This window comes from Athene cunicularia (assembly GCF_003259725.1).
Source record: "Athene cunicularia isolate RWA chromosome 1 unlocalized genomic scaffold, athCun1 chr1_part1, whole genome shotgun sequence".
NCBI lineage: Eukaryota > Metazoa > Chordata > Aves > Strigiformes > Strigidae > Athene > Athene cunicularia.
The window spans coordinates 125,919,530-125,933,262 of NW_020799091.1; the positions used below are offsets into that span (position 1 = coordinate 125,919,530).

A 13,733-nucleotide genomic window follows, 5' to 3' on the forward strand; every position below is an offset into this window, starting at 1 on the left:
ACACAGTTATTACAAATGTTTTCGCAGTGCCAATAATTACAATTCTTCCTTCCCAATGTAACAAACAGCATTCTTCTTTCTCTAAAAGCCAACAACATATCTGGTTAATAGACTTACCTTAGGATTTTGGTGTGGAATTTTTTTTACAGTGTTGCCTTTAAAAGATCAGTATGAACATTAAAGAATAATTTTTATATATTTATAGACTGTAAAAGGGTAAAAATTAATTCTAATAGACTAGCACATCCCAAACATCCCACGGCTGAACAGCTGGCAATGTTTTTTTATTGCAAGCATGTCTTCTTTGAAATGTAATGCGAAAAAAAACCAACCCTGACTGGCTACAATATGCTACTACCTTCAAAAATTTCACATGCTGTTAACTTTCAAATTTAGTCTGCAATGACACTATCAATATATGTTAACTGAATAAATTATAGAACACATGTATTTCTATTTGGTAAGTAAGAATGAGTTTTTAACTCTAAAATATCTTTCAAGAGCATCTTCATAATGTGAATTAAATAAATTGAAGTTTTATACCAAAACTGAGAACTATGAAGATGCTGACAAGGATCAACTGCAGAACTTTCAGTTTCCATCTCAGAACACTTGCACATGAGGTGTAGCTTGCACCTTGTTATGAACCACTTACTCATGAGGGATGGGCACACACTGTTAGAAGGCTACAGAGCTATTTGTTAGACATTTATAGAGTTTAGAACTCAGACTTGAACCTGGAAATGTTTTGTACTGATTTATGAAAACAAATACATAACCAAAACTGGAGTGTGTCTCAGTGACCTTATCACCAAGTTAACTGTAGAATTATAGTGGGTTAGCAATTCTTGTCCAACTTTATATGTTTTTAAGGCTTTGTGAAGGAAAACAAACCCTAAGCAAAATAATATATCAATACTGGCAGAAAGCAAACTACTTGTTAGTTCTGGATCCCACGTATTTACACAGAAAAGTAGGTTCCACAAGATATAAATGAATACAGTTGAGCTGCTTCAAAAATACACTTTTCTCAGAGCACCCATCTACATATGAAATGCTGATTGTTCTTCAAAGTAGCAGAATTTTTGTCTCAGGCATGTACTGCAAATTTATATCTCCTAATTTGTCTGTTCTCTGTTGCTCACTGAAAGAATGAATAAATGTGATTGTATTACCTTAAGGGAAAGCTGCAGCTTTTCTCTTAGTTCATCACTGAGTGGCTTATACTGGAATAGCTGGCGGATTTGGAGTTTATTAGGACATTTTCGCACAGGTGCTGGCAAGCATGTCTGCTCTTTGGATCCAATGCAGAGACCCCTCCAAGTCCATGTTCTGACTGAGGGTCCTGTCGTCTTTCTCTGAACATAGACAAGAACAAGCAAAAAGAGGAAGAGGCTACTTATTTAAGTGACTAAATGCAGGTATCAGCAACATGTGTCTCAGCTGAAAAGCACATGCTGGCCTTATAGCACCACAGATCTAGACAATAAAGTCAGTAGATTCTTGGGCACAAATTACCTATTCTAAAACTTCTTCATCTGGCAAGATGAACTGCCCCTAAAATTGCTATATCACCCTACAAAGAGCAGAAGACAACCAAGGTGACTACATTTTTCATCCCCTGTCCCTTGCTCTACCTGCTTAAGAACCGGACAATGTCACATTGTTTAGAGCTGCATTTCCCTCCCCATGACAAATATCTATTGCATAAGCATCAAAAGACAATTCTGAAACAATTATACCTCGGGAGGAGAAAATGTGTCTCGGGTCCTTGACTGAAGATTTGGAGGAACAATACTTTCTGGTTCTTTCTTCTTTACCCAGGGGGAGGCTTCAGCCAAAGGGCGGAGGATAGTAATACTTAAAACACCTGGTTCAGACACATTTTGCTAAGAATCAGTTCAAATTCAAAAATGATGGACAAGTGTCTCAAACCTCCAGATAAAAATATACTTACCTAAGTATAAAACCCCTTATTATCAAGTGGTAAATCACCATGTGAAAATGCAATACTCATGGCTACAGATAATACTGGATCACTAAGGTGATTACAGAATAGATGGATGTGCTTGGATCACTGAGGTGATTATAGAATAGTTGGACAGGTTCAGATTACTCAGACCATGTTTAACTACTTGCTTTGAGTCTTGGGCAATGGCTCAGTTGTATAGTGTGTGGAGTATCCTAAACAAGGAAGAGCAGACCATTGACCCATGTTTATCAAATACTAATCTCAGAAGTACTTCATATTCAGAACATGAATAATTCTTCACAATCTGATCACTGGTTGGATTCCATTAGAGATGATTTATTATCTCTTTCTATTGTTCTAATTAATTTTAATGTTCTTCAAAATGTTTTTTTCCAACCCTCAAATCTACTTAATCTACTGTTATGTATCCCATAGGTGGCCTTCAAAATGGGTATGACTAGTGAGGTACTTTGTCACAATAACACAAAATATTTGAGCTTTAAGTGACAAGGCAAATAGAGGCAGTATTAAGAAAAGTAGAGTATGAAGTCTGGAAAAGCAGATGTGCTACTATTATAAATGACTGCTGGTTGTGAGCAAGTTTTCTTGACTGGGATTTTCAGCGGGTATGTATCTTCTCCACCTTCCTGATCTTTCCACCTTCCCCATGTTTCTGTCTCCCTCAGAGATTTTTCTCTTTTCCTTTTACCATAGCAAAAAATTATTTCATTCAGTTTATACAATGGGGGACCAGTCATTATTGTGCATAGAAGTAGCCTTTAAAAATGTGCAAAACCTGGTAAGAGTAGTAGGTAGGATACCTGTTCTCCATCTTTGATAAGAATGTCTTAGTACTTTACAGCTTGAAACAAACTATATCACACATCAGGATACCCATGTTTCTGCCTTTTTAAAGATGTATTTGTTTTCTTAGGCCACAATGTATTTTGTAGCAACACAGTAACTCAAACTAACTTGACAATGATAACCCATATTTCAGGATGTAACTTCTTGGATTGCTACTATGAGGTGGTTGGTGTCAGGCACTACCAGCATCCCCCATTTCAGTCATATTTTCCAGATTCTTAGTAACTGTATCATTTCCAACATACAGCCTGAGAGTCAACATCAGAGTATCATTGTCTTTTCTGATAAATAGAGCTAGAGGATTAATGAAGACTGGATACATTCAATGGTTTTGATGGTAAATACACAGAGAATCTATGCATTTGGTAATCACTTTTGTTTGCATGTCTGAGAGCAGATTAAGACATGCCAGTTGTTTGTTCACTTATCCCTTCGCAGCATCATTCAGTTAATTCTCTGCTTCCCAGAGTTTTCCACAAGCTCCTTCTTCCCCCTGCTTCACTGTCAGAAACGTAGGCACCTCTCTTCATATGGAAAAACATTTTCAAATTTCCCATCCAAATAAGAGTTTTGAAACTTCTGACTTCACCTTTGTAATTGTTTCTGTTATTAGTTGACAGAAAAGAAATAAAATTTTCCTACCTGGACATTCTTGTACAGGATCCTGCAAGACAGCAGCAGCAGGATCACCAGCGACTTCGGCAAGATATTTGTGTACATCCCTGCTCCGCAGGAGCTCAGTTCCAGAACCATCTGCGTAGACGACGAAGAACCTACACAGCCAGTCACACACATTGGATTGTATTGGGCACAGGGGGCAAGGTGTTGGCAGTGGGGATCTGCAGGGCGGCCCCTGTGAGGAGAGGCGAGGGGCTGCCCTTTGCTGGACAAAGATGGTCCCAGCAGCTCCAACAGTTTCCCTGCAGAACACAGCTGAGCCCCGCAGCCAAAATGGTGGCACCTCAGGGAAAACGTGTAAGAAATCAGTAAGGCCAAATGCCAGGTTCTGCACTTGGGCCACAACAACCCCCAGCAGCGCTACAGGCTTGGGGAGGAGTGGCTGGAGAGCTGCCAGTCAGAGAGGGACCTGGCAGGGTCATTGCCAATCACCTGACCACGAGCCAGCAGCATGCCCAGGTGGCCAAAAAGGCCAATGGCATCCTGGCTTGTGTCAGAAATAGCATAGCCAGCAGGGACAGGGAAGGGATCTGACCCCTGTACTTGGCACTGCTGAGGCTGCACCTCGATGAGTGGGTTCAGTTTTGGGCCCCTCACCCCAAAAAGGCCATTGAATGACTCGAGCGTGTCCAGAGAAGGGCAACGGAGCTGGTGCAGGGTCTGGAGCACAGGTCTGATGGGGAGCGGCTGAGGGAACTGGGGGGTTTTAGTCTGGAGGAGGCTGAGGGGAGACCTCCTGGCCCTCTACAGCTCCCTGAAAGGAGGGTGCAGAGAGGGGGGATGAGTCTCTTTAATGAACTAACAAGCGATAGTACAAGAGGGAATGGCCTCAAGCTGCACCAGGGCAGGGTCAGGCTGGCTCTTAGGAAGTATTTCTTTGCAGAAGGGGTTGTTTGGCATTGGAATGGGCTGCCCAGGGCAGTAGTGGAGTCCCCATCCCTGGAGGGGTTGAAGAGTCGGGCTGACCCAGCGCTGAGGGAGCTGGTGGAGTTGGGAACGGTCAGTGTGAGGTTCATGTTTGGACTGGAGGATCTTCAAGGTCTTTTTCAACCGAGATGATTCTGTGATTCTCTGAAACAGCAAAAGGCTGCACAGGCAGTGACGAGTGAGGGAAAAAACTATGAGAAACAGTCCTGCAGACACCAAGGCCAGAGAAGGAGGAGGTGCTCCTGGTGCCAGAGCAGGTATTTCCCTGCAGCCTGTAGACAGGACCATGGCAGTGCAGATGGGTATTTCCTGAAGGAACTGCAGCGCACACAAAGCCCATGCTGGAGCAGGTTTAACCAAAAGGACTGCAGCCCATGGGAAGGACCCACAATAGAGCAGGGTAAAAGTTTGAGGAGGAAAGAGAAGCAGAGAAGAGCTGCTACAGACTGATCACAACCTCCCATTCCCTGTGCTGCTGGGATGGGGAGAAGGTAGAGGGGTCTGGAATGAGGCAGAGATGTTGAGCCTGAGAAAAAGAGGGGATGGGGAAAGGTGTTTTCATCCTTGTTTCTCACTATCCAACTTTATTTTAATTAGCAATGAATTAGATTCAACTTGGGGAAAATTAATTTGTTTTGCACGTGACAGTAATTGGTAAGTGATCTCTCTGTCTTTATCTTGACCTTTTGCATCTTATTTTCCCACCTTGGGCCATTGAAGAGGGGGAGTGAGAGAGCAGCTGGGTGGATGTTTGGCAGCCCACCACACTGATCAAACTCAATGGCTTTTAAACTGCATTCCTTTCTAGATGACAAAAATGAAAAAGTACTGTGATGACATGACAAGAAAGCGGAACTCCAAGATGACGACATCAAATGTACAAATACAGAGTACTGCACAAAGGAAGCACAAATATACAAACACTGTACCTACAGTGTAGTGAAGAAAGAAAGTGTAAACCTATGAATCCAGTGCAGTTTACCTGGGAACATGTTCATCATAAGTGATGGGTATGTTAACTTCTGGGATTACTGATGCTGAACTTCTGTCTTCCTTGTCATCAGAGCCAATGCCAGGAACACACACAGATGTGCTGCCATCAGCCATGACCTGTACCAGAAATTACATAAAATGACTTGAGTTACGTGATACCTTTAAAACAGTAACTTGGTGCTGGACTGTAATATGACCTAGCTCAGTGAAAGAGACAGAAGAACCATATTTCAGATTAAGCAACCCAGAATTCACAGGAAAAAGAAATGAAGAAGAAAACTATGCTAATACCACATGCTGATATTTAATAAATGCTCAAGGAGTGTTAGCTGTCAAATGGGGCAATTCATGCTTACATTCCATCTTCAGCATATATATCTGCAGGCATCAACAGGCAACTTCACACAAAAATACTCACCGGTCAAGTCAGGTAACTGTATACTCAGACAGGTACTGATGTACCTCTGTAAGGTATATATGTATCTATGTATATACACCTACACACAGAGATATATAAAATATATACATAATTATATATGTCTGTATGCTAATATGTCAGTTAATAATTACATAGTACATACATATATACAGGTATACATATAAATATACATGTCTATTTATAAATGTGCATATACATACAAGTATGTGTATATATTAATCTATATATAGATATAAGTGAATGTATTAATATATACCCCATATATACACACATTTATATACATGTTGACATAAGAGATATAAATTATATATATGCATTATATATATTTATCTACCTATATATAGCTGGTGTATATATACGTACATATGTATTTATACGTACATATATATGTACATATGTATATGTATATATGTGTATATATATGTCTAAATATATACACATCCATATACATGTTGATATATTAAGATATATAGTTAGATATAGATACAGATTATGTATTTATTCTATTTACCTATATATGCCTATAGATATATGTAGGATATATGTATAGAGGGGTCCCTTGTTAGGCATTATTCACTTTAAAAATATGGGCTCAGATAATCTGATGATAATACTAAGTGAATTTCTACAGTTATTTCCTTCTTGTGATTATTAACTTATATGCCATTAACATATGCACACAAGGTATAATAATGCCTTTAATTCTTAGTATAGTCAATTAAGGACAGATGCCTTTGAAAGATACAGTTTAAACCAGAGTGATGCAAAGGGTGGCCCTATGAACTGAATCTGGCATACCCAGTCCATGACCATTTCACTGTAGTCTCAGATGTGACTAGGACAGAGGGAAAACCATTCCTATTATACCTGCACCCAGTTGCCATCTCTACCAACCATTAATTGTACCTTTCTTTCTACACCTTCCATATCCCCTGTGATTAGTGTTCCCACAGTACCTTCAACTGCCCCACAGCCTCCTCAGCCTCCAAAGTATCAGCTGAGAAAAAGGATGCGCTACAGAAGTTCCTTTGAATTGCATCGATTTTGTATCTTTAAAATTTCTTCCACTCTGTTAATCAGTTCAAAATTTGTTAGGGAGAGACTGACAGATAGCATAGATTGATATAAGCACTTTCTTCAGCCTAGGAAACCAGGTTAAAAACTGTATTATAATACATATGTCCAGCTGAATCTCAGTGCTGTTTCACAGGTGTCTGGGAAAATGGTAATGATAACTGCAACAATAGAAAGTATACTCTGAAGATGTCACATTTACAATCTTTAATTAGAAAACAGTATGTACATCACAGACACTTAGATGATGTTTCCTGAACTCAAAAGTAAGTATTAACCTAGCTCAAAAATTTCCCTTAGATGTGAAAGGATCACAGCACAATCAGTTTGACTTTAAAGACTGAATCATTACTTTTACAATATTTGCTTTATCAGGCAGATTAGAGTGTTTCTATGGGCCTTCTGAAAAGTCAGTATCCTATCTCATTTTTAATTCTCATTTGCAGAGATAATTTTTTGCTTTAAGACAAGTCATGTTAATTAAAGTAGCTTTACAGGTGAAGTAAACTCTAGATTTTATTCAGAAATATTTATTTCAGTCTCTCTAAAAAGATGGAAATAACAAAAAAAGTGAAACATATCACATCCTCAAGAACATTTCAGAGACCTGATTCAGAAGCTTTTCCTTCTGGTTAACTAGGTTACTTTAAGAAAAAGTACTACAAGGCTACAAACTGACTCTGAGAGATGTTTATAAGACAAAATTACTTGAAATGCAGAAACTTGTTTCCCTCCATGTATCTTACCTTGAAAAGATTTCCTTCAGGATCCATCATCTCACAAATAGTGCTGCAAGTGTGTTTCATAATGTATCTCCCTGCTTGTTTCTCTTCTTTCTCGCTGATGAAACCGTAAACTTCATGGGTATAAACTGCTGAGCAGTCTTCATCAATGAAAAGAGAACCTGCCTTGACAGGTAAGACCTATCACAGTAAGAGGGAAAGAGGTTCAGTCCTGAATGGTGAGCTCTTCAGTTGAGAAGTACCATGAAAATGAAGAACAGATGCAAATCAAGAGGAGAGCTCTCAGACCTTTGCTACTGAATCATCCAGTTTTGAGGGACTAGAGGGAGAGAAACAAGGAAGTTGAGGTCAAGGAGTCAGGCTGATGATAGTTTCTGTAATACTTTAAATTTAAGCTTGCGATTTAAACATACATTCAAACAGTTGTGAGGAAATATCATAGAATATCTCAAGTTGGAAGGGACCCATAAGGCTCATCAAGCCCAACTCTCTGCTCCTTGCAGCACTACCTAAAACTAAACCATATGACAAGAGCTTCATCTAGATGGTCCTTGAACTCTGGCAGGCTTAGTGCCATGACCCCTGGGGAGCCTGTTCTAGTGACTGACCACTCTCTCAGTGAAGAGCCTTTTCCTAATGTCCAGTCTGAACTTCCCCTGACACTTTCCTCATGTCCTATCACTGGTCACTAGAGAGAGGAGATGAGCATGTCCCCCTCTTTAAGGAAGTTGTAGACTGTGATGAGGTCACTCCTCAGCCTTCACTTCTCCAAGATGAATAAACCAAGTCACTTCAGCAGCTCGTAAGTCTTGCTTTTGAGACCTTTCACCATCTTGGTCACTCTCCTCTGGACACAGTCTAATAGTTTGATGTCCTTATATTGAAGCACCCAAAACTGCACACAGTGCTTGAGGTGGGGTCACACCAGTGCGGTGTAGAGTGGGACAATCACCTCCATCAATAGGCTAGCTATGCTGTGCTTGATGCACTCCAGGACACAGTTGGCCCTTTTTGCTGCCAGGGCACACTATTGATTCATATTCAACTTGCATCATCCACCCAAACCCCTCCAGTCTCTCATACCCCAGTTTATATGTGTAGCCAGGATTACCCTGTCTCAGGAGGAGAATCTGGCTCTTGCTCTTGTTAAACTTCATACAGGTGGTGATTGCCTAGTCCTCTAGTCTATCCAGATAGGCCTCTCTAAACTTGAGGGAGTCCACAGCTCCTCCTAGTTTAGTATCATCATCAAACTTAATGTACATTCGATTCTTGCATCCAGATCATTTATAAAACAATTAAAGAGCACTGGCCCTAAAATCGAGCCCCGGGGAACCCCACAGATAGAACCCCACAGAACCCTGCCAGACTGATATAATCCCATTTATTGTAACTCTCTGACCCTGACCCATCAGCCAATTGCTCACCCAACGTATTATGGACTTGTCTAGCTGTGTGCTGTTCAGAAGGATACTGGGAGAGACAGTAACAAAAAGCTTTGTTAAAATAAAAAACACCCACATCCACTGGCCTCCTTTGGTCAACTACATGGATGACACTGTCATGAAATGAATTTAAGTTAGTTAAGCAGGACTTTCCCATCGTGAACCCATGCCATGACCAATGACTGTATTGTCTCTCAGGTGTTTTTCAGTAACTCTCAGAATAACCTTCTCCATAATTTTACCAGACACTGAAGTGGGACTGACAGGCCTGTAATTATCAGGGTTTTCCTTCTTTCCCTTCTTGAAAACTGAGACAACATTTGATGGTTTCCATTCGACGGGGACCTCTAATATCTAAAAACTGGCAGAATATAAAAAAGATGGAATCATAAGATTTGTGAAGACTATAGAGAAGGGAGTTAAAATAGCCAAGGTGAGAGACACTGATGTCAGGGAACCTGGAACACAAAGATAAATTCCACTGTCACAAACTAAAAATAATTCCTACCTGATATGTTCCCTGTGGCTTTGCTATAACAGATGTCCCATCTCCAAAGATGGTACAACAGGTACCATCCTCACAATTTGTTGTCACAGTAGCAAACTCAGGATTCTCTACTTGTACACATTTCACCTTCCTTGTGATGGCTTCCAAGGGTTTATCTAAGAATTAATACAGAACATCTAGATAAGAGCACATGAACCATGGAAGAGTCTTAGGATTCAATTTGCTTTTTCTCTCACAAGGCTGGACCTTTATCTCCTTAGTGAAAGACCCTCACACTTCATATCATCCTATGCCACACAATTTTATGTTAGGTAAACAATATGCAGCCTTCAAATTTTTGGACCGTGAATTGAATACAGGAAAATCCCAAAGCAAAACATGTCTGTAACCATCTGGCTGGGGTGGTCAGGAGAGTACTCTATAATTTATTGAGTACTAACTGTAATGATCTGGATATTTGTATCATAAAAGTTGGACCACTGCAATTTTTTATGCCTGTAATACAAGCTCTAAGATGTGAAGAAATTGCCTTTCAGCAGCAGAAGTCACGGAAAACAAACTGGTAAGTTAATTTGGCCATTGCCTTCCCACTGAATAGAGACACCAGTTCAAGATCATTAGTTTGGTTTTCAAAATCTCAGAGGGAGGTGTTCCACAACCAGAACTTTCTACTGTGTTTGAACACAACTGTCCTGACACCCCCAAAATAAATATACACTTCATGTTAGTTATACAACTTACCCAGGGTCATGTAAGTATATCCATGGAAAGAAAGAAATTTTCTTGTTTGCTGCAATATAATTTTTGCACTGAATACTGATGAAAAAAAGACCAAGCAGACAAACTATGCCTAGACAGCACTAGTAGATTTATTATCTAGGCTACTGGCATTAGCCTTCTTTAGTATATTGTGAAAATTATTTGACTCAAGATACAACAGAGATAAATGCTCCCTTTTGATTTTACCTGTTTTCTCACTATCCTCTGGTACAAAAAGTTCTTCACAGTTTTGATAAAAAGTTGTGATCCTAGTACCATCAGCATGATCTACCACTCTGCTGCCATCCAGCTTCTCAACAATTATCACGTCATCATCTCGTACAGTCATAACCTGAAAGAATAAAGACTCATTTACATCAGTTCTGTGATACTTGTAACAACAACAGTAAAACAGGCATTATGTACTGAAACTCTGATGAAGCTAGACTACCGCAAGCTTTATCTACTTCAGAGACCAAGGACATACAAAAGCTGAAGATTTTGAAGAAAATGTATTAGTAATAGTGTAATAATACTACCTGTAGGACATACGTTCAAAGAACAAATCCTACAACTGATATGATAGCCACCCTGTCTCTTAAATTAGTGGACAGTGCTATAGTAACACAAAAATAGTAATACCGTTCCATCAGCTGGGTCAGTTGCCTGGTAGATTAAGAGTGGCTTCAGATCCATTCTCTTTGCTCCCTCAGTGCCCACTCGAATGCCTGATGGAGTAGTTGTTATCCAGGTTCCTGCCCGGTTCTCCTTAGGTTGCTCAGAATTAACCAAACTCTGCACTGTATTTTGAAACAACTTGTCCTTGTTTGGGTGTGATATGCTGTTTCTGTCACTGCCTCTTCCTGCAGAAACAAAAATTTCTGTATCAGACTTGGTATTCTTTAAGGCAAAAGACAAAATTAATAAAGTGAAGAGTTTCTGTGAGTATTGGTTTTGACAGAATTGAAAGAAGAATTATCAGGCTGGAGGAAAATTACAAGCGCTGTTACTCAAAGGTATGCCCTTAAACTAATCTTACTTAATGTGTTCATTAATGACACAGAAAAAGTAAATAGCATGCTAATGACATCTGAGTATGATGTGACTTTGGAAGGGACTATCAATGCAGAAGAAAATCTGAATAGATTACATGAAAAAAAGCAATCCAAAGCTGTCCCATGACAAGTAATAGGAAATCGATACAGCCTATTAGAATGAAATTGAATGCAAAAAGGAATAAAAATAATTTATGCTTCAGACAAGTTTGCAACAGTAAAAGAAAAGACAGACATGGAGGTATCATTCACACAGAATGACTAAAAGTTATCAGTGTGAAAATATGGTGACAAAAAAGGCAAACACAATCCTATGGTGCATCAGAAGAAAAGAGATGGAGATTCCATTATGAAAGCTAATGGAGATATCTTATTAAGAATCTGATAGAGAACTCTGGTCTCCAATATTCAAGAAAAGGAACTCACACTAAGTGTATGCAAAAGACAGCAGCATAGTCCAGAAAGGAGTCTAAAAGTCTCACAGTATACATCCTAGAAAAAAAAAAAAAAAAGCCAAAAAGAGATGAAACTTACACTATAAAGCTGTCAAGACTAAGCAGTGAAGACGAAAGGTGGGGAGGAAAAGGGATCATAAATAAAAGAATAAAGGATAAACACTGGTCCCAGATACTGAGACTGAGAATTAGAAGATGGTTTGTCAGGGAATTTCTTATACATCCTTCCAGTTATCCTAAGGAATATCCTAAGAACAAGGACTGGACTTGATGACTTGAAAGTCTGTTTCTGAGAGATTTTTCTTTCTGGCAGCAATTTCAATAAATTATATGTCAATGAGAGGTCATGATTATTCTTTGCATTAAGGAGCATTGACAATGATCTTGGACTACACTCTGAAGTATGAAGTAAACTTTTATTTGTTTTTTTCTTAGTCAAACAAAATAATGTTAAGAATGGTTATACTGGGAGAGACAACCAATTAATAATGACCAAAGCAGGTGCCTTGGGGTACATGCAATGAGAAAGAAAATACAAGTCCTCTGTAAGAGAAGCATTTCTCAGTACCAAGATTAAAACTGTGTAACACAGAAGCAATGTTTTGACACAGCTATATTTACGAGGATTTCTTTTAAAATGCTTTGTGTTGAATCACTCTGCTACCGATGTAGTTCTTATATACCCTTTTACTGAGTAGGAAAAAAAGGATTTGATATGAAAGCAACAAATTAGCAGTATGCAGCAGCTGAGTACAGATAAAATTGTATTTTCATACTGGCAGAATTATCAGACTAAAGAAATAACCCCTTTATCAAGTTTCATCAGCCCTGCTAACTTTAAATCTGTCCCAAACACCGGAAATGTTACCTTTATTAGCACTGGTCTCAGGTGAAGGCTCTGATTCTGGTAACAGTTGCATGTTATCTGAAATTGTAGGTGGTGGTAGGACAGGACCAGAATCAGGACTCCTACTCGTTGTGCCATCAGCAAACAGAATCTACAGCAATCAAGGACATACTAAAATCACTTCAAACACCAATAAAAAGTCTCAGAAGAATGTGTCACAAATGCAAGAGTCACTAGAATATTGTAGGTGACAGAGGGGAAAAAAGGTAAAGGACTCTCAAAATGAATACAAAAAATAAAGAAGTTATCTCAAAAAGAAAGGACTGCTAATTGCTGCAGTTCACTCATAATTAATGGAAAGAGTATTAACAAACAGGCACTATAAAAGTAAACAATAAAGATTATTCTTTGAATGTTTAAGTGATCAAAGGTCGATGCCTTTTATTTTTTTTGGTAGCAGTGGTAATGCATCTGTATCATCATATTGATCTGTATTCAGGTATTCCACACGTCTAGGATTACTGTTCATTTTATAGCCATCAAGACAGCTAACAAAAAGAAGTCATGGTTATTTTTCTTATTATAGCTGGCTTCAGAGATCTGCTGTCCATTAGACTTAACTCTCGATATGTATGTTCCCTGTGTGGCAGCAAACAGTTGTCCCTGAACTAATTTACAAATACAGTACAGATGTTCTAGGGAGAAAACAGTACAATGTGGAAAACAAATGGACAACATATAGAAACATCTCAAGAGCTACAGTTACTGTAAGGAAATTATTTCTTCTTTTTTGAATACTTATCTATATGCAATACATTCAGGTCTTTTCTGGATCCCAGTTTAGATGACTGAAAAAAATAGCTGTATGCTTTTGTGTTCCCAAAAATACCCATAGCCCAATTAATCTATGCTTCAGATGTTTAAATCCAGGAATGAAGTTCTCAAAACCATATTCAGCTATCACCTAATCC

General features: G+C 39.0%; 1 protein-coding gene across 1 annotated transcript in view; it reads right to left on the reverse strand.

The window, feature by feature from the left end:
- Positions 1–13,733, reverse strand: part of SPAG17 (sperm associated antigen 17) — a 128,455-nt gene that overhangs the window by 28,595 nt on the left and 86,127 nt on the right. The window contains exons 27-35 of the mRNA XM_026844081.1: positions 12,784–12,913; positions 11,048–11,268; positions 10,613–10,757; positions 9,647–9,801; positions 7,697–7,873; positions 5,427–5,554; positions 3,482–3,612; positions 1,743–1,870; positions 1,176–1,358 (exon numbers count right to left, since the gene is read on the reverse strand). Of these exons, the coding sequence (XP_026699882.1) occupies positions 1,176–1,358; positions 1,743–1,870; positions 3,482–3,612; positions 5,427–5,554; positions 7,697–7,873; positions 9,647–9,801; positions 10,613–10,757; positions 11,048–11,268; positions 12,784–12,913 (1,398 nt within the window). The remainder of the gene's footprint in view (positions 1–1,175; positions 1,359–1,742; positions 1,871–3,481; positions 3,613–5,426; positions 5,555–7,696; positions 7,874–9,646; positions 9,802–10,612; positions 10,758–11,047; positions 11,269–12,783; positions 12,914–13,733) is intronic.